General features: G+C 39.3%; 1 protein-coding gene across 1 annotated transcript in view; it reads left to right on the top strand.

The window, feature by feature from the left end:
- Positions 1–1,023: 1,023 nt before the first annotated feature.
- The window catches only part of LOC306658961 (phospholipid-transporting ATPase IB-like), a gene marked incomplete at both ends in the record, with an annotated part of 142,477 nt that continues 124,215 nt past the window's right edge, over positions 1,024–19,285 (top strand). The window contains 5 exons of the mRNA XM_079136233.1: positions 1,024–1,084; positions 2,437–2,581; positions 10,122–10,221; positions 13,150–13,248; positions 13,617–13,662. Coding sequence (XP_078992359.1) covers positions 1,024–1,084; positions 2,437–2,581; positions 10,122–10,221; positions 13,150–13,248; positions 13,617–13,662 — 451 coding nt within the window. The remainder of the gene's footprint in view (positions 1,085–2,436; positions 2,582–10,121; positions 10,222–13,149; positions 13,249–13,616; positions 13,663–19,285) is intronic.

Below are 19,285 nucleotides of genomic sequence, written 5' to 3'. Positions count from 1 at the left end.
ATATTGGTAACCAGTTATTCCAGAATCATTTGCAGATTGGCACGTTCTTTTCCTACTGATTTGAAATGCCCCTCATCGCTTACCAGGTCTAGTTATGTAAACTGTATATTCTCACTTTCCCTTGGTTTATTTTTCTGTCCCTAAACACTGTTTAATATTTCATAATATCAATAATATATTTTTTATTGTGAAAAATATATAAAATTTCCATTTTACATTTTTAAGTATACAGTTCATTGACAGTAAGCACATTCATTGAGTTCTGTAACTACCACCACTGTCTACTGCAAGAACTTTTTCATCACCTCAAAACTCTGCACTGGGCAGGGAGCGGGGACGGCTTGCGGCCCCGGCTTGCGGCCCCTCTGCCCTCTGAACACCAGGAAAGTGAAAGGGCTGCGGGGGGGGGGGTGCGGGGGGGGGGGGGCTCCTGCAAGCCCTAGGTGTGCCAGAGAGTGGGCGTGGTGCGTGAGCCTCAGCCTCGCGATTGCAGATTAAGGCCCCCTGCCAGCACAGGCGGGGACTTAATCCAAGGCACACGGGCACCACAGCTTCCCAGCGGTGTTGAGGCAGGACTTGAGCCAGGATCCATAACCTATTGATGAAGCATTTTATTTTGTGACCAAAGCTCCGAGGTCAGTGACAGTAAATGACTCAACTCCTCCCCGGCATCATCTGCTTCATCCTCTCCTCCAGGGATTTGTTGTTACAGAGTCTTCATTTTCATTTTGACTTTTTTTTTTTTTTTTTTTCCCCGAATGTATGCAAGTTTTCATTTATCTTGAAAGTCAATCAGCATAGTTAAGGGTGAGCTCCAGAAAGCTACGCTGCTGGGGATGAGGCAGATCCTGTGGCGGAAGCAACAGCGTCACGCAATCTCCCTCGCCAGGCTGACTGCGACTGTACCTGGGACCCATTTGAGAAGAAAAACTATCAACAGTTGCTTGGGGCCTTGACTGAGCCCATGAACAGACAGCCTAACCTACCCAAATTGCATATGTGAGTCCATCCAGGCACTTGAATATGGTGTATGACAGCCACTTAGGACCAGTCTATGGCATCTGGGGAACCCCATCCTTCTCAGGTACCCAGCAGCAGATTTAAAGTGTGCAAGCCCCATACTGTAGGAGCTCTGGCTACTGTTTTAATTTCCAGAGGACCCGAATGTGCCTAGAGAAGCCACAAGAACTATGGAGTTGTTTGAATGTAGAGTGGAGCAGGTATCTTTCGAGTTTGCCTTTACCCTGAGACAATCTATTTAAGTACTGAGTTCGCTCAGATTCTCCATCTCTTACCTGACTCAAGCCTTGTCTTTTACATCCTGTCTCCCTGTAGCTTACTTTAGCTAAGTGAAAAACTTTCTTCAGAAGAAAAAAATGCTTTTGAATTCTTCATCTGCTTCTCTGGATTTTTGCTTCTGAGTAAATCTTGGCTTGATGATAGATACTATCTTGCCTATTCAAAGGGCTTTAAAAATATAGCATTTAAAGCCATTTCAATAGAAAGATTGTCCCCAATGCTCAATTATGCCAGGGTCTTGTGTTTTTTAAAGAAATGATTCTTATTTTTATATTTAAACAAATCACTGCTTCCTACCAGTGATTCATTTCATTCTTCTCTTGGTAAGATATTTGATCTCTTACCTGTATCTTCAAAGTCTCAGTGGTGCAGTCCCAGTGTGGCTTTTATATTCACTCTCCCTCCAATTTTTGTAAGAACTTTAATGGTTTCCTGATCAAGAATAATGCATTTTTCATTACTAAAATCTAATAACTTTGCAACAAGGATCTTAGCATTGATTGTTTTGAATTGCATTTTCCTGAATTACATTGTTCTCATAAAAGAAATACCTTCCTTTAATGAAAAATTTATTCTACCATGTCTTTAATATTTCTGTTTGTTTCTTCTTCAAGGACAACAAATGTGCACTGATTGGATATCCTTTGTCCCACACCTGTAATCGTTCTCCAATTCTTTATCTCCTTTGTTCTTTTCATTTCATCTTACTTAGTTTTCTGTAGTCTATGCAACACATTCCTCTTTTTAGCTGTCTAGTATTTGAGGTGCATCTAATGTGTTTTTCCTTTTCTTGAAGTATTTATTGTTCATTTTTTTGCATAGTTCTTTCAGATCTTATTTCTCCAGATTTATTATCATTTTAAAAATGACTTTCTTTTCTTGAGCTCTCATTTAATAATGCTAATAATGCCTACATTTAATTTATCTTAAAGGAAATGTCTTATTTTTATTATTTTTAGCTGTTTTGTAATTATTTTGAAGTATAAAAGGAGTTTCCTTTGTCCTTTATCCCTCGTATTTTGGGCAAAGAGCTATATACTTTTGCATAGATCCTGTGCTTAAAGATTACAGAACTGAGGTCATGAATGTGCCTACCTTGGCATTTCAGTATTATGTCTCTGTTTCTTCTTGCTGCAGGATCTACTCATTTCTCCTTGGGTAATCAGAAGGTAGAGAAAAGGATGGGCTGCCGACAATCTCTGCAAAACTCAGAAGTGTTTAAAGTCCGCACCATTTACATCAATGAGCCCCTTAAGAATGTTTACTGCACAAATACCATCAGGTGAGAAGGGTATATGTGCCTTGGAGGGGAGAAGGGAGGAAGAAAATGTAAGTTTCCTTCCAAAATGCAATACCTTGTATGGATCAAATCATATAATTCTGTGCTTCTGGCTGCAGTAGTTTTTTTCAACCTTGAAAAACTAAATTCTCACTTTCACTACTGAAACTAGGATTTGCTTTGGAGGCTCCCCTTCTAGGCCCCTCACCTCCCCTGTTCTGAATGGCCTCTGCTAGCACTTGTTCCTGTTCACGGCCATTACTTTGCAGCATACTGCCAGTTGATAGTGCTCTTTAGCAACATCCTTAAATGTGAGGCAAAGTGTTTTCAAAGGAAATCTCCTAGATCTGCTGGACTCCCCACCAACATCATGTACTTTCACTTGAGCACCATTAGGCTTCTATTTCTAGAGGAATTTGCTGGCTGATTTGCATACTTACTTCAGAGACAGAATTAGATGAAAACTTGAAAGGACACTACTCTTTTTTATTGTTGTTGTTTGTTTTGCAGGATTGAACCCAGGGTTTCACACACAGTAGGCAAAGGCTCTATCATTGAGCTGTAGATCCAGCCCTCAGGAACTATTCTTTGAGTGCTTTTTATCCCCTCTTTTTTTAACCAGGCACTAAGGCCAGGAGTTGGATATACTAGCTTAGTAATCTTTTAGGGTTTTTGGTTATGAGCTCATCATATAGCTTAAAAATATATGTCATTAACATGGCAAAAAAAGGGATATATCCATGGAGGCCCCAAATGAGGACACAACAGGGATTTTTTAAAAAATTGTTAACAAATGGGATACATGTTGTTTCTCTGTTTGTACATGGAGTAAAGGCATACCATTTGTGTAATCATAAATTTACATAGGGTAATGTTGTTTGATTCATTCTGTTATTTTTTCCCTTCCCCCCACCCCTCTTTTCCCTCTATACAGTCCTTCCTCCATTCTTGCCCCCCTCCCTAACCCTATCTCTAACCCTAACACTAATCCCTCCCACCCCCCATTATGTGTCATCATCCACTTATCAGCGAGATCATTTGTCCTTTGGTTTTTTGAGATTGGCTTATCTCACTTAGCATGATATTCTCCAATTTCATCCATATGCCTGCAAATGCCATAATTTTATCATCCTTTATGGCTGAGTAATATTCCATTGTATATATATATACCATAGTATCTTTATCCATTCATCAATTGAAGGGCATCTAGGTTGGTTCCACAATCTGGCTATAGTGAATTGAGCAGCTATGGACATTGATGTGGCTGTATCTCTGTAGTATGCAGATTTTAAGTCCTTTGGATATAGGCCAAGGAGTGGGATAGCTGGGTCAAATGGTGGTTCCATTCCAAGCTTTCTGAGGAATCTCCACACTGCTTTCCAGAGTGGCTGCACTAATTTGCAGCCCCGCCAGCAGTGTATGAATGTACCTTTTTCCCCACATCCTCACCAACACCTCACAACAGGGATCTTAAGAGGTAGGGAACACTGAGGTGCATTTTGTTCAGGGGATTCTACCTACGTCTATTGACCTGGGGTTTCAATTGTAACACTCAGTTGTGGAAGAGGAATGAAGCCCAGAGTCCATGCATGGTACACTAAAGAATTAGAGACCCTGTCCTTGTAAAACCAGGACATTGGGGGGCTACATCCTAAATGAAGAAAGAATAAAATTTAAAATCTGTCTTGCAAAAAGAGACATAGTGAGAAAACAAGTTCTCTTAAAATTGGCTCTTGGTTTAGGAAAAAAAAAATTCCTTTAAGAATTACTAGCACTTACTGAGCAACTTCTCATGGTTTTGATCCCTAAATTGATATTTGTGCAATCCAGAAGAACTCTAGCTTAAAACATATTTTAAAATGGTGTCCTGTTGCTAGTATCCCAAGGCATAAGTCAGAAACAAAGATGAACCACATCTGGAGGAATATTCAATGGTACAGGCCTGAAAAATTTCCCAGAGATAAAGTTTGATTCAATAGAGCAAAAACCACCAACACCTGAAAAAGCAAGTTCTCACTAATGAGGGTCAATAGAAAGAATGAAACAAATAAACAAAACCAAGTAGATACTTGTGAAGACTTCAGGTAGTAGAAGTATCATGTACAGACTATAAAATAAGAAAGTTTTCTATTAAACCCAGTAGCATAATATGTTTAAAGGAATAAAAGATAGTGTTCAAAGTATGAAAGACTAATTTTAAAAAGACCTGAGTAGATCTGGAAAAGAAACAAATAGAACCTAGAAATCAAAATATGATAATCTATTTTGAAAAAAATCTCAGTGGATGGGGTAAAAAGTGGAAGTGGGAGACACAACCAAAAGTAGACTTAATGTACTATAAAACAGGAGAAATGCTCTGGAAATATAGAAAGATGAAGAATTGAAAAATATTTAGGACTAGGTCAGAGACATGAATGGCAGAGTTAGCAATACTAGTCTGTATTAGAGTTCCAAAATGAGATTGTAAAGAGAATGATATAGACATTATTATTCATTATTAAAAGAAATAATGGCCCAAACCTTTCCAGAACAAATTAGAAATATGAATCCTAAAATTCAGGGAAAAAAGTCCCAAGATGATAAGTGAAAAGAAATTCATATCTAATTACATGGCATACAGAACATGTGAAGGTTCCAGTGTCAACCTGTGTATAAATATAAATAAAGCTTAAGTTTTTTCTTTTAGATTACAACATTCAAATGAAAATTTTAGTGTCTTTTTTCCTGTGAATTATTTGCGGCAGCCCAATTTTCCGACAACTACTCTAGCTATTTTCATAATATTTTTCCCAGGAGGAGATTGTCAGCCCATTTAAGAGTAGATGAAACCAAAGCAGGAAAAAAGTGTATCATTTGCCCTTGGTCACCTAGCCATTTACTGGCAGGGTCAGAATAAAATACAAGAGGGATCTCAGATGATTCGAACAGAAGAAACACAAAGTAGATAGGTTGAGAGGTGAAGGGAGGGATGCAGCCTGCGTACCAGAGATGGTGATGCAAATTCAGATGTCTGAATAGTTATTCTTGCAACTTTCCTTTTTGAATTTTATTTAGGGAATTTGCCAGTATGTTCATTTTTAAAAACATAAAAACTTCTGGCTACCTATATGAAAAACTAGTTTAAAAGTTATCCATAAATGTATTCTGAATTTATTTTACAGATGAAATTACACAATATATGGGATTTGTTTCAAAGTAATGCAAGGGAGGTGTGAGGAAGTAGGGGGCATGAACAAAACAAAATTGGCCAAGAGACAATAATTGCTGAAGCTAGTAGATAAGTACGGGACTTCATTGCCTGGTCTCTCCATCGTTGCGTGTATTTGAAAGTGTCCACAATAAAAAGTAATTTAAAAAGTAACTGATCAATAAATTTTCTTTTTAGCTTTAATCAATGTAATATAGTATGTGAGCATTATGATCATGGATGAAACAAACTTTCATGACTTTTTTGACAAGCCTGAAGATAGTTCTTCATGTCTAAGTGTTTTGGCTGATTTGTATTTTAACTTTTATGGACTTAATCTTATTTTGTTTAATTTTGTTTCATATTGATATTTGGTTTTACCAAAATAGTGTATTTTTAAAAAAATTAAAAATAGTGTAATCCATTGGGCTTTGGAGAGAAGTAGGATTCTTCTTACGAAGAGGAAAAACATGCCTCAGTGGATAAGTCTTATTTTGACAGTAGTTCTGCCCTGATGAAATCAATGTTCTATATTATTTTATGAGATGATCAATCAGATGCAGCCATAAGAGGAGGCATAGCAGAGGCTCATGTTTTAGGAGGTTACCACATGCTATGCAGGATCACAGAAGTACCAGGTTTTGGCCAAGAGGTAGAACACAGGCCACTTCCCATTTTCCCAAGTACTCCCCTCCCACTCCCACCAGCCCAAGGCAATCCTTTTTATATTAGCTTTAAGCCTTTCATCTGGATGGATGTTATTTTGGTGTAAGGAATGAGGTAGAAACCCAGCCTAAATTTTCAGTCATTTCCCCCACAACTAATTTGTAATGCTCTTCTTTTGTTATATACAATCTTCTCAATGACATTTCCTAGACATTTGGTGCAAATGGATTTAGATATATTTTAATGATAAAATATTAGAGAAGGAAGGGAGAAGAACTCATGGCTGTCCTTACTCCTACAAGACGGGGTTGATTAGAGTTTTGTCATAGTGTTAAAGGCCATTAGAAAATATGGAGCATCTTCTGCTCAAGACACATTAAAGGTTTTATTGAACTCTCTCTCTCTCTCTCTCTCTCTCTCTCTCACACACACACACACACACACATACACACACAATACATGGAGTAAGTCATGCATATCGTTTTAACATGTATCTATTTCTAACTTATCATGTTTATTTGTTATTGTTTGTCTTGCTCTATCAGAAGATAAGCAAGGATATTTGTGTTTTTCATGATGGATCTCAAATAGAATAGCATCTGGCACACAATGGTCACTCAGTATTTTCTAGTGAATAAATGAACCAGTGAGATCAATCAGTGAGATCAAGATGGTGCTCTTCGTCTTTTCCTTTTAATGCACTTAGACAACATGACACTCCCTGGTTTTTGATCCTTGGTTTACCATGTTTCTTATATTCATGGCACTTAGTTCTTAAAATGGGGAAAATTATTCTTCCTTTATTTTGAGGTTGTTTTCAGGAAACAGTGAATACTCTTAAAAAGGTTTTTATATACATATTTTGGGTTTAATCTACTTTTTTTTATTTATAACTTTATTCAAAAGTCCCCATTAGTATAATTTAATCTCCAGGTATTGGAGAAGTTTCTGTTTTTTATTCTGTCATTTATTTCTAATTTCAATCCATTATGATCTGATAGAGTACAATGTAGTATCTCTATCTTCTTGTATTTGCTAACAATAGCTTTGTGGCATAAGACATATGGTCTATTTTAGAGAAGAATCCATGTGCTGCTGAGAAGAAGGTGTATTCATTCTTTGTTGGATGGTATATTCTATATAAGTCGGTTAAGTCTAAATTGTTGATTGTGTTATTGAGATCTATGGTTTCTTTATTCAATTTTTGTTTGGACGATCTATCCAGCGGTGAGAGAGGTGTGTTAAAATCGCCTAGTATTATTGTCTATTTGATTTCTGGCATTGAGAAGGATTTGTTTGACGTACATGGATGAGCCAATGTTCGGGGCATAGATGTTTATGATTGTTATGTCTTGCTGATTTATGCTTCCCTTAAGCAGTATGTAATGTCCTTCTTTATCCCTTCTGACTAGTTTTGGCTTGAAGTCCACATCTGAAATGAAGATGGATACTCCAGCTTTTTTGCTGTGTCCGTGTGCATGATATGTTTTTTCCCATCCTTTCACCTTTAGTCTATGGGTATCTCTTTCTATGAGATGAGTCTCTTGCAGGCAGCAAATTGTTGGATCTTTCTTTTTAATCCATTCTGCCAGTCTATGTCTTTTGATTGATGAGTTCAGGCCATTAACATTCAGGGTTATTATTGTGATATGATTTGTATTCCCAGTCATTTGACTCATTTTTGTTTTTTGACATGATTTGGTTTCCCCTTTATTTGGCTATTCCTTTAGGCTAGTTCCTCCCATTGCTGATTTGCATCGTTGTTTTTCATCTCTTCCTCATGGAATATTTTGCTGAGAATGTTCTGCAATGCTGGCTTTCTTTTTGTAAATTCCTTTAGCTTTTGTTTATCATGGAAGGATCTTATTTCATCGTCAAATCTGAAAGTAAGTTTTGCTGGGTATAAGATTCTTGGTTGGCATCCATTTTCTTTCAGGGCTTGGTAAATGTTGTTCCAGGCCCTTCTAGCTTTTAGGGTCTGGATTGAAAAATCTGCTGTTATTCTTATTGGTTTCCCCCTGAATGTAATTTCTTTTCTCTCGCGGTCTTTAAAATTCTGTCTTTATTTTGTATGTTAGGTATTTTCATAATAATGTGCCTTGGTGTGGGTCTGTTGTAATTTTGTATATTTGGAGTCCTATAAGCCTCTTGTACTTGGTTTTCCATTTCATTCTTCAGATTTGGGAAATTTTCTGATATTATTTCATTGACTAGATTGTTCATTCCTTTGGTTTGTTTCTCTAAGCCTTCCTCAATCCCAATAATTCTTAAATTTGGCCTTTTCATGATATCCCATAATTCTTGTAGATTCTGTTCATGATTTCTTACCATCTTTTCTGTTTGGTCAACTTTGTTTTCAAGATTAAATATTTTGTCTTCAGTATCTGAGGTTCTGTCTTCCAGGTGTTCTGTCCTATTGGTTATGCTTTCTATGGAGTTTTTAACTTGGTTTATTGTTTCCTTCATTTCAAGGATTTCTGTTTGTTTTTTTTTTCAATATCTCTAACTCTTGATTGAAATGATCTCTTGCTTCACGTATTTGCTCCTTTAACTGTTGATTTGTGCGATCATTTAATGCCTGCATTTGCTCTTTCATCTCCTCGTTTGCTTCCCTGATTGTTTTAATTATGTACATTCTGAACTCCCTTTCTGACATTTCTTCTGCTGTGCTGTCATTGGGTTTTATTGATATAGTATCTAGGTTTGTTTGGGACATTTTCTTCTAGGTTTGTTTGGGACATTTTCTTCCCTTGTTTTCTCATATTGGTCAGATGTCAGTGGGACTTTGTGATATTTCAGAATTCTTCTATTGGCTTATATTGTCCCTGTAGATTTCCAGTGTATCACCCTCCTGCCTTCAGTAGCCTGAAATCTTGGAGTAACTTGATAATGCAGTGCTTCCAAGGAAAGCTGCCCCTAGTCCTCTACTGGTTCCAGGACTTGGAGCTGGCTCTGTATGGAAAGGCTCTCACTGGGCGGTCTGCTCCGAGAAGCTAGCCTGGATAGGTGCTTCCCGCTGGAGGGGGCTGGGGTGCTTGGGGAAGTCCCTGGCTGCCCTGTCCTGGTCCCTGAAGCAACCTGTGGGCAGGAACTTGCCGCCCTGGTTCAGGGACTTGAAGCTTGGTTCTGTGCAGAAAGGCTCTCACTGGGGGGCCTGCTCCAAGATGCTGGAGAATCTGGCCCTGTGGGAGGAGCCCACTGCAGGAGTGGGCAGGGCCGCCTGGGGAGGACTCTTGCTGCTCTGCCTTACTCTAATAAGCCACCCGAATCCGGGCCTGCCGCCCAGGCAGCGTTTCACCGCTTCACCGGGTGGGGGAGACTCACCCCGAGGCTCTATTTTAGTCTGAGTCTCTCAATGCCTCCCCTTCTTGAATCCTGGGTTATGGAGCAACTGGAGATGCAGTCACCCTCTAGTCCACCATCTTGGATCGCCCCGTGGAAAAAGCCTGCGGCCGGGGGGCCGAGGGACAGGTCCGCCTGGAGAGGTCTCTGGCTGCCTTGCCCTGGTCCCAGAGGCTGCTTGTGGGCCGGAGGTCACCGCTGGCTTGGGGACTTGTGGCTGGCTCTGTGTGGAAAGGCTCTCACTGGGCCTCCACTTTTGATTTAAAACCAACTTTTCATGTTTTCCATTAATGTTTTTGGAGTTCAGAATATCTGCTGATAATGACATTGTTTTCTTTTCACCTACAGCACAACTAAGTACAGCAAGTGGTCATTTCTCCCTCGATATTTGTATCTGCAGTTTAGCAAAGCTGCTAATGCATTTTTTTTGTTCATTACTATATTGCAGGTAATATTTTTGTACGTTATTAGACTAAGATTCTTAAGAATCTAAGAAAACCCCTGTGAAAAGCTCATCTAGCTGAAATAAGAGTTTCTGTTGATGATAAATTGAAATACTATGAGAAGAGAATTCTTACAATGTTTAAATTATTCAATGAAACGCTGAAACTCAATTGTTGATCTGAAAAACATGTGGATGAAAATTTGGTCATGTATGCCACCTCCGTAATAGAATAATTTTATCATATTTTGAAAGGAATAATTGAAAGAAAACTGAAATGATAATTTTAAATAGCATCTGTTCAAAAGAGCTGAATTCAAGGTTTTCCATAATTTGGTTTATTCCTGTTTACTTAACCTTATTTCCTGCATGAAGCCCACAATCCAAATAGGTAAATCTCTTAATAATTTCTTCTTCTTCTTCTTCTTCTTCTTTTTTTTTTTTTTTTTCCTATTTCCAGATTTTGACCCCTAGTGTTAGAGAAGGAGGAATTTGACACTAAGCCTAGGGGACAAAGAAGACCTTTAGGCACAGGGTACAGCAAAACACATAAAACCTGGCAGCACTGGTTGCCTTTCAGGAGGGTAATCATTGTATTAGTCAGCTTTGCATTACTACAGTGAAGTACCTGAGGTAACTAACTTTATAATGAAAAACTGTTTACTTAGCTCACAGTTTGGAGGTCCAAGGTCAGGTGAGCCCTGTTGGTTTGGCTTCTGCTGAGAGTAATGAATAACAAGGAGGGAGTGAACATCCAAGGGAATAGCCACATATCAAACTGAAACAGAGAGAGAGGGTGATGGCGATGAAGAACATGGTCCTATAATCTCTTTTAAGGCACACCTTCAATGATTTAAAGACCTCCCACTTGGGTCCACCTTTGAAAGCACCTCCCAATACTGCTATTCTGAGGACCAAGCCTTCACATATGAACCTTTGGGGGACACACATCCAAATCACAGTGATTAGGAACCAAGGAAACAGGGAGAAGTGTAGAATTTTCACTGTAAATAATTTTGTTTTGAACTGTAAAACAGGTAAACGTGTTAACCTATTCAAAAATAAATAAAATACAAATTGAAAGTGTAAAATTTTTCCTGAGTATATGGAATATTCCAGAAGAATAAAAACTTATTTATTGGCACATAGCATAGATAAAGTAGAAAAGACACTAGAGATATTAGCCAAGGCCAAGTTATCAAAAGGTTAAGGGAAAAAGACAGGGAGGAATCTTAGTCAAAATGCCCCATTTGAAGCTGAACCTCAGAAGAGGGAGAGGGTCAAGAAATATTGCAAAGACAAAATTAACTAAGATCTCAAGCAATCTAAAATTTCTTCCTCTTTTGCTTGAACTCTGTTAGTCAGCTTTTCATCACTGTGACCAAAATACCTGATAAGAACAACTTAGAAGAAGAAAAGTTTATTTTGGGCTTGTGGTTTCAGAGGTTTTAGTCCATGCTCAGTTGACTCTCTTGTTCTGGGTCTGAGTTGAGGCAGAAAATCATGGGGCAATGGAATGGCAGAGGAAAGCTGCTCAGCTCATGGCAGCCTGGAAGGAGAGAGGGGAAGAAAGAAAGAGAGACAGAGACACACCAGGAATAGACATGGTCCAGGGCCACACAATAAGTGACCTACTTCCTCCAGCCCATGTTCCACCTGCATATAGTTACCACTCAGCAGTCATTTCAGCTTCCACTGGATTAATCCAGAAAGTGGATTAGTGCACTGATGAGATCAGAACCCTAATCATTGCCTAAAAACCCTACCTATGACCTTTGCTGCATTAGGAATCACATTTTTAACACATGAGTTTTGTGGGGAGCATCCTAGATCCGAACCATAACAAATCCCTTTTAAAGTTGCTGTAAGAACTTTCATGTGTTCAAAGTATATACTATATTGCTACATTGTCAAAGAAATGATAAGAAAGAAATAATAAGGCAGAAGAGGGAGCATGCATAAGCCCAGCCTGGATATACGGATATACAGGCCTAAGAACTTGTCTAAATCTAGAATGCTAAGGGGTCATACCCAGTACCTCACCAGCATCCACTGGAAAACCACCACACTCTCAGTTTCCATTGATTTATTTATCATTGTTTAAATAGTGGGGGTAACCCCAGAACACGAACAACAATTAATTTGTATGTAGGAAGCATCATTATCCTGTGCCTCCAAAATTTTTCTCCTCTGCCTCAGAAATAATGTTCAGTTAAATTAGCCAACCATCTGATTGTAACTGTTTTGAACAGATGCTATTTTAAGGTAACATTTAGGTGTTGAATTATTTCTTTGGAAACATAGGAGTATCCTATGAAGAAGGTGACATAATGACTGAGGTGCTGAGCAGTTGCTCTGGTGACTTTTCCATAGGGTAGTAGTGTTACACTCAAGGGATGGTTTTGGTATGATAAGAATCTTCTTCCTACTCTTTATATAACATGCTGTGTTAGTTTTCTGCTGTGGTGACAAAATACCTGAGAAAATCAGCTTAAAGGAAGAAAGATTTATTTTGTATCATGATTTCAAAGGTGTCAGTATGAGGTTGGCTGGCTCCTTTGCTGATATTCTGGGGCAAAGCAGAACATCATTGTAGTGGGAGCATATGGTTGATCACCTCATGGAAGCTGAGAAGCAGATAGAGAGAGAGGAGAGGAAGATGAAGAAGGAGAAGAAGAAGGAGAAAAGAGAAGAAGAAGAAGAAGAAGAAGAAGAGGAGGAGGAAGAGTAAGAGGAGGAGGAGGAGGAGCAGGGGAGGAGAAGGGAAAAAAAAATAGAAGAAGAAGAAAGGGAAAGTGGAAGAAGGATCCAAACTATAAAATGTGCCTATTGTCTTTAAGTACTAGATTATATGACTGGTACTGTGACTTTGAATGTAAGCAAGATATAGCAAACATTTATCAAATTAATCATGTTATTCTGATTGTTTTGCAGCAAATTCCAGATGTGTCTCCAGTAGGAAAATATACAACTCTTTTGCCTTTGCTGGTTATCCTTGCAATTTCAGGCATCAAAGAGATTGTAGAAGATTATGTAAGTTTTCTGTTAGATAATGAAATACTCTCAAAACTCTGCACTATTAAGGTATTCTTTGTTGCTCCTCTTCTTCTTTTCTCCTCTTCCTCTTCCCCTCACTCTCCTCCTCTTCTACTTCCTCCTCTCCTCCTCCCTTCCTCTTCCCTTTCAGTTCCTCCTCTTCCTCCTTCTTTTCCTCCATGGACCACATCTCAGCTTAGGGAATCATGTGAGGGCAAAATGAAATAGAAATCAGTTACAACCAAAGAAGACTTTATAATTAGGTTAGCTGCCTTTATTCGTTCTTAAAACTACTATATCTTCTACTATGAGTTGCCTTATTCATTATGAACTTTACATGTAACAGTTTTTTTCCTCAACAACAGAAACGGCATATGGCAGACAAAGTAGTTAACTCAAAGACCACAGAAGGTAAGTGCAATTGTTAATTTTGTGTGACAACTTGATTGGATTACAGAATGCTCGGATATCTGGTCAAATATTTTTCTGGGTATTTCTGTGAGGGTGTTTTTTGAATGAGGTTAATATTTCATAAGGTAGACTGAATAAAGAATACTTTCCTCCATAATGAGGGTGGGTTTCATTAAATCAGTTGAAGACCTGCATAAAATGGAAAGATTGACTATCTCCTGAATAAGAGAGAATTCTTCCTGTCTGATGGACTTTAAACCAGAACATCAACTTTTCCTGCTTTCACACTGAAACTAAAAGGTTGGTTCTTCCTGGTCTCAAGTGTGCTGGCTTTTAGACTAGAATTACACTAGAGACTCTCCTGAATCTCTGGAGACCTTGTTAAGTCATCCTACAGATCTTGGGTCTATAAATTGCACTTGTGCACTTTCTCTCTCTCTCTGCATGTATATATACATATATCTGTATCCATGTATATATAAAACTAAATATATTATTTCTTGGTATCCATGGAATTGGTTCTAGTCCTGAGGTACCAAAATCCATGAATGCTCAATTCTCAATTTTATTGAATGCTCAATAAAATGGCTTAGTATTTTCATATAACCTACACAACTTGTTCTTTCTTTCTTTCTTTCTTTCTTTCTTTCTTTCTCTTTCTTTCTTTCTTTCTTTCTTTCTCTTTCTTTCTTTCTTTCTTTCTTTCTTCCTTTCTTTCCTTCTTTTCTTTCTTTCTTTCTTTCTTTCTTTCTTTCTTTCTTTCTTTCTTTCTTTCTTTCTTTCTTTCTTTCTCTCTTCTTTCTTTCTTTCTTTTTCTTTCATCCTGGGAATTGACCTCAGGGCCTTGCACAAACTAGGCAAGCATTCTGCCACTAAGCTATATCCTAAGCTTGTATATTTTAAATAATCTCTAGTTGACTTATAACCACACCTAAAATGATATTAATGCTATGTAAATAATTGTTATACTATATCGTTTAGGAAATAATGACAAGAAAAATTATCTCTACATATTCAGTGCAGATGCACCCATCATAGGCCTAGCTGCATAATAAACAATCTTCATTTGGTTGAATCTGGCAATTTGGAATTGACAATATATGTATGTATATATATACATATATATATGTTTGTGTGTGCTTTATGTGTATATATATACATATATATGTTTGTGCGTGCTTGTGTGTGTAAATATATATGTATATGCACATATACATACAATATATATATATTGTATACACACATGCCTAAGCACAATACATGTATGAGACATATACTATTTATTCTGTTTCTCTGGTGAATATAAACTAATAAACATTTTGATACAAAGAATGGTTCTAGTGGGACAGAATTTTGAGGATGAATTTTATGAATTTGTTCTGGGGTTGCTAGAATTGGCTCTCTAACATTATTAGATTCAAAGATACTATTGCCTTTATGTCCAGCAGCTAAGAGAACACTGATAGGTCATGGTGTGATCTGGCAATAGAGATGTGCAAAATACCACCATTAGATAAATCAAACCAACCACTTATGAGAAGAAAATATCTGTGTATATGATACTTTAAATCATTTTGTCACACTATAACACACTCAACTGGTTGCTCCTAATGTCCCTGCACAGAGTGGAGAAAGAAAAAACTCAGAAATTGAATTCTCAGCTCAAGCATCACATAAATGACCCAAAAGCTTTTTATGTGTATCCTGATGGAGACCCTTATATCCTGTAACTTCAGGGCTGAGATTGATGAAGGCTGAACCTAGAATATGACACTGCAATTGACTGGTTCACTACACACGAACTCCTAGCTTCACAGGGTGTTAAAGGAGAACTCTAAATGGGCGGTGAAGTGACGGGATCCTGAAAGTTGGGATTGAGACATGTGTGAAGACCCTGAGGAAACTGGGGACATTGAATCCCTAATTTCTGATGATTCTTCTCTGACAGTGGAAACAAGCTGTCCACTCCAGTGGAAGCAGCCTCCGCACTCCTAGTGGAAACCTTTCTACCCCTAGACCCCGCCACAGTCTTTCTATCCTTTTCACCACGGTAGCACCAGTCTTTCCATCTCAGGGGAACTAACCTTGCATGCCTGAGCAAAGTTTGATGGCCTGCCCTGAATCAGTTACCTTTCAGGACAATGCTGATTCTCTTCAAGAGACTTTCTCATCCCCTTCTTTTCTTCTAACATATAACCAGACGTCAGTCACAGCAGGTTCCTTTTTTTTTTTTTTCCTGCAGTACTGGGGATCAAACCCAGGGCCTCTTGCTTGCGAGGCAAGCACTCTACCGACTGAGCTATCTCCCCAGCCCCACAGCCGGTTCCTAAAGGCAAAGTACAATGTGTGACCCATGAGGAAGTGTGCTACACTGTCGCTGGCTCTTTGCGGTTCCAAAATCCATGGATATTTGTCACCGCCTGCAGCAACAACTTGCACGGGTCTTATGGGTGGTGGAGTGGAAACTGAGGCACTTCTATCTTTCTCTTTAGTGCACTGCTTTCTTGCTTGTTTGTTTATGGAGGATAGAGGAAATGAGGTTTACTTGCTTTGAGAGGAGAGAAAGAGAGACTTTGCTTATCAGAGAGAAAGAGACTTTGCTTAAGAGAGAAACTTTGAGAGAAGGACCGACTTTGCTTAGAGGAAGAGAGATTTGCTACGCCTGCTAGCTGCCGCGGCTTTTCCCTACTAGCTGCCGCCGTTTTTTTCTCTAGCTGCTGACGCGCGTGGTTCTTCTTCTACTAGTTGCTGCTGCGCGTGTCTTTCCCGTGTCTTTCTTCTCCTGCTTTTCTGCTAATGGCTGCTGTGTCTCTGTCTCACTCCGCCTACGCTTATATCACCTCCAGGAGGCGGAGAGCAGGGCCACGCCTCTTACGCAAAGATTAGGTCGCTCCGAGCAGGCAATTAGTGCTCGAGAACACATGCGCATACATTGTGTGCATGGACGAGAAAATCACCTGAGTGTGCTTATGTCAATTAACCTCCTCGCTGCTGATGTGATCAGGCGCCATCCTGGCGCCGCCAACATGGCACAGCCCCCAACACTACACTCCAAAATAACTATTTAGATTTTCTAACTTGTACTTTCCCAGACAGAAATCTGGGGAAAATATATGCAAATGGATATTAAGGGTATGGGATGATTATGGGAGGTATATAAAGTTGTGTCATGTTCAGTTTATTGTTACGGGTGCAGTAAGCAGAGGTCATGCATGTAATCTTGCAGAGTCTCGGGGAATTAGAAAGGATATGTTTTTTACTGCTTGTCTGAAACATGGACCAAACTGTGATCCAGTGAGTTAGAAATGTTATAAGTGCCTTGGTTTAATGTAGAAGAAGAGATTCAAGGACTTTGGGCCATTGGAATGTTATCGTGGATTTGTCATGAGACCTATTCACTTACCCTGGTATAGTCCAGAAGATATACCTTTTACCACAATTGTGAAAAAAGTCCCAGCATCTCTGACGAGCTCAATTTTCACTCTTCTCTGAAGGTCACTCCTTGCAGTAGAAGCTATAGACATTAAATTAGGAAGCCTAAATGCAATGTGTGCTAATCAGCTTTTGGTCACTGTGACAACCTGAGATAAACAACTTAAAAAAAGGAGAATATATTTCGGCACATGGTTTTAGAAGTCTATGGTCACTTGGTCCCATTATTTTGGACTTGCAGTGCAACTGTACCATAGTCTGGAGATCAACCTTTTGCATGTGGGCCTTTGAGGGGACAATTAAGATCCAAATCATAACACAATGGGAATAATTGGGTTACAGTGTAACCAGAGTGCAGTGGCAATGATCAACCACCAAAGACAAGGTGGGTATGGTTATCATATTGGACAGCAGAGTCAAAGCAGCAATGAAAATAGAATTACAGAAACTTATGGCATTGGCTCTTGGATCTTGGTGTTCCTTGAAGAGAAACTGATAGGAGGCCTATTAATTTCTTACTTGGTCTGTATAAGCAGAAAAGTTCTAAGCCAAATGAACAAAAGTCTAACTTAAAATAATAATGAACATTTTGGGTATTATTAGACACTTGTTCTGAATTGACACTGTTATGGTTTGAATGTGAGGTGTCCCCAAAATCTCGTGTGAGACAAAGCAAGAAGGTTTAGAGGAGAAATTATTGGGTTATGAGAGTCTTAACCCAATCAGTGAATTAATCCCCTGATAGGGATTAACTGAGTGGTAACTGAAGAGGTAGGGTATGGCTAGAGGAGATTGGAATTGGGATGTGGCTTTGGGGTATATATTTTGTATCTGGAGAGGGGAGACTCTCTGATTCCTGATCTCATGTAAACTGCTTCCCTCTGCCACACTCTTCTGCCATGATGTTCAGCCTCACCTTGATCCCTGTGTAATGGAGGCTGCCTTTTATGGACTAAGACCTCTGAAACTGTGAGCCCTCAAATAAACCTTTCCTCCTCTACAGTTGTGCTGGTTAGGTCATTTAGTCACAGCACTGAAAAAGCTGACTAAAACAGAAATTGGTTCCAGGAGTGGGGTCATTGTTGTGACTAACCTGACCATGTGTGTCAGAAGATTTTGGAGCTTTTTGGAATTGGTGGGAAGAATTTTGAGATGTATAGCAGTGCAGTCTGGAAATCCTTTAGATTGTTATAAGCAGTGATTAATGGTTGATTCTGGTGGGAGCTCAGAAGGCCATAATGGTGATAGGATTGTGATCAGTGAAGACCTGGCTCAAGAGGGTTCAGAAAAGGAGGACTCCATTGGAATTTGGAGTGGAGGCCATTCATGTTATGTTCTGACTGAGAAGTTGTCTGAATTTTGCCCACGTCCTGAGACTTTCTGTGAGACTGAGTTTAGAAGTGATGGACTTCTTAATCTGGCAGAATAAATGTCTAGGCAGCATAGCAATCAGAAAGTGGGATGGACATTGCTGGTGGTTTTTAGCCAAATTTACTGTGATAATCAGGAGTAGAAAGCAGAGCAAAAAGATTTTTAAAAGGTGGCAGTAGTAAAACTAGGGCTAAGGAAGTTGCATCTGTTAAAGATATTACTGCTACTGAAGGAATGCTAAAGACTATGCCTAGAGACAATGAGAAAGATGACTTGAAGGCAGATCAGGAGCTGGCAAGACCACACCCATATCAAGCTCAAGGGTGTAAAGGTGAAAATTTTGAGAAGAGACAAGTGGGGCACCCTTATTGCACAAGGGGGCCTAGGAAGTTTTTTCAACATGCTCAGCCACCCAGACACTCAGAGCTGCTGTAGCAAGGGACCCTGGAGTCTTTGTTACTGCTCTGGATGGCAGCAGACCTTGGCATCAACCACGTGGTACTGGTTCTGTCAGAATGCAGGATGCTGGAATTAGGGGGTCATGGAGGCTTCCACCAAGATTTCAAAGGAAGGCCTGGGAGACCAGGCAAAGTATAGCAGGGTTGGAGTCCCTGCAGGCACCCTCTGAGAAGTCCAAGTAGGAAGATATGAGGAGGGAATTGACACTTCAGTGGAAGCTGACGAGATTAAGAAATGTTAGTAACGTGGGACATTATGGTAGGAAAGCTGCAGGAAATGGGCAGAGACAAACCGCAGAAAGGCCACTGGGGCTGCAAAGAAGGCCACAGGGGCAGAGCTACACAGGCCTTTTGGAGAGGAC

The sequence above is a fragment of the Sciurus vulgaris genome (genome assembly GCF_902686455.1).
Source record: "Sciurus vulgaris genome assembly, chromosome: 4".
NCBI classification, from domain to species: domain Eukaryota; kingdom Metazoa; phylum Chordata; class Mammalia; order Rodentia; family Sciuridae; genus Sciurus; species Sciurus vulgaris.
Note: the sequence above shows the minus strand (reverse complement) of the source record. Positions and strands in the feature narration are given on the sequence as shown.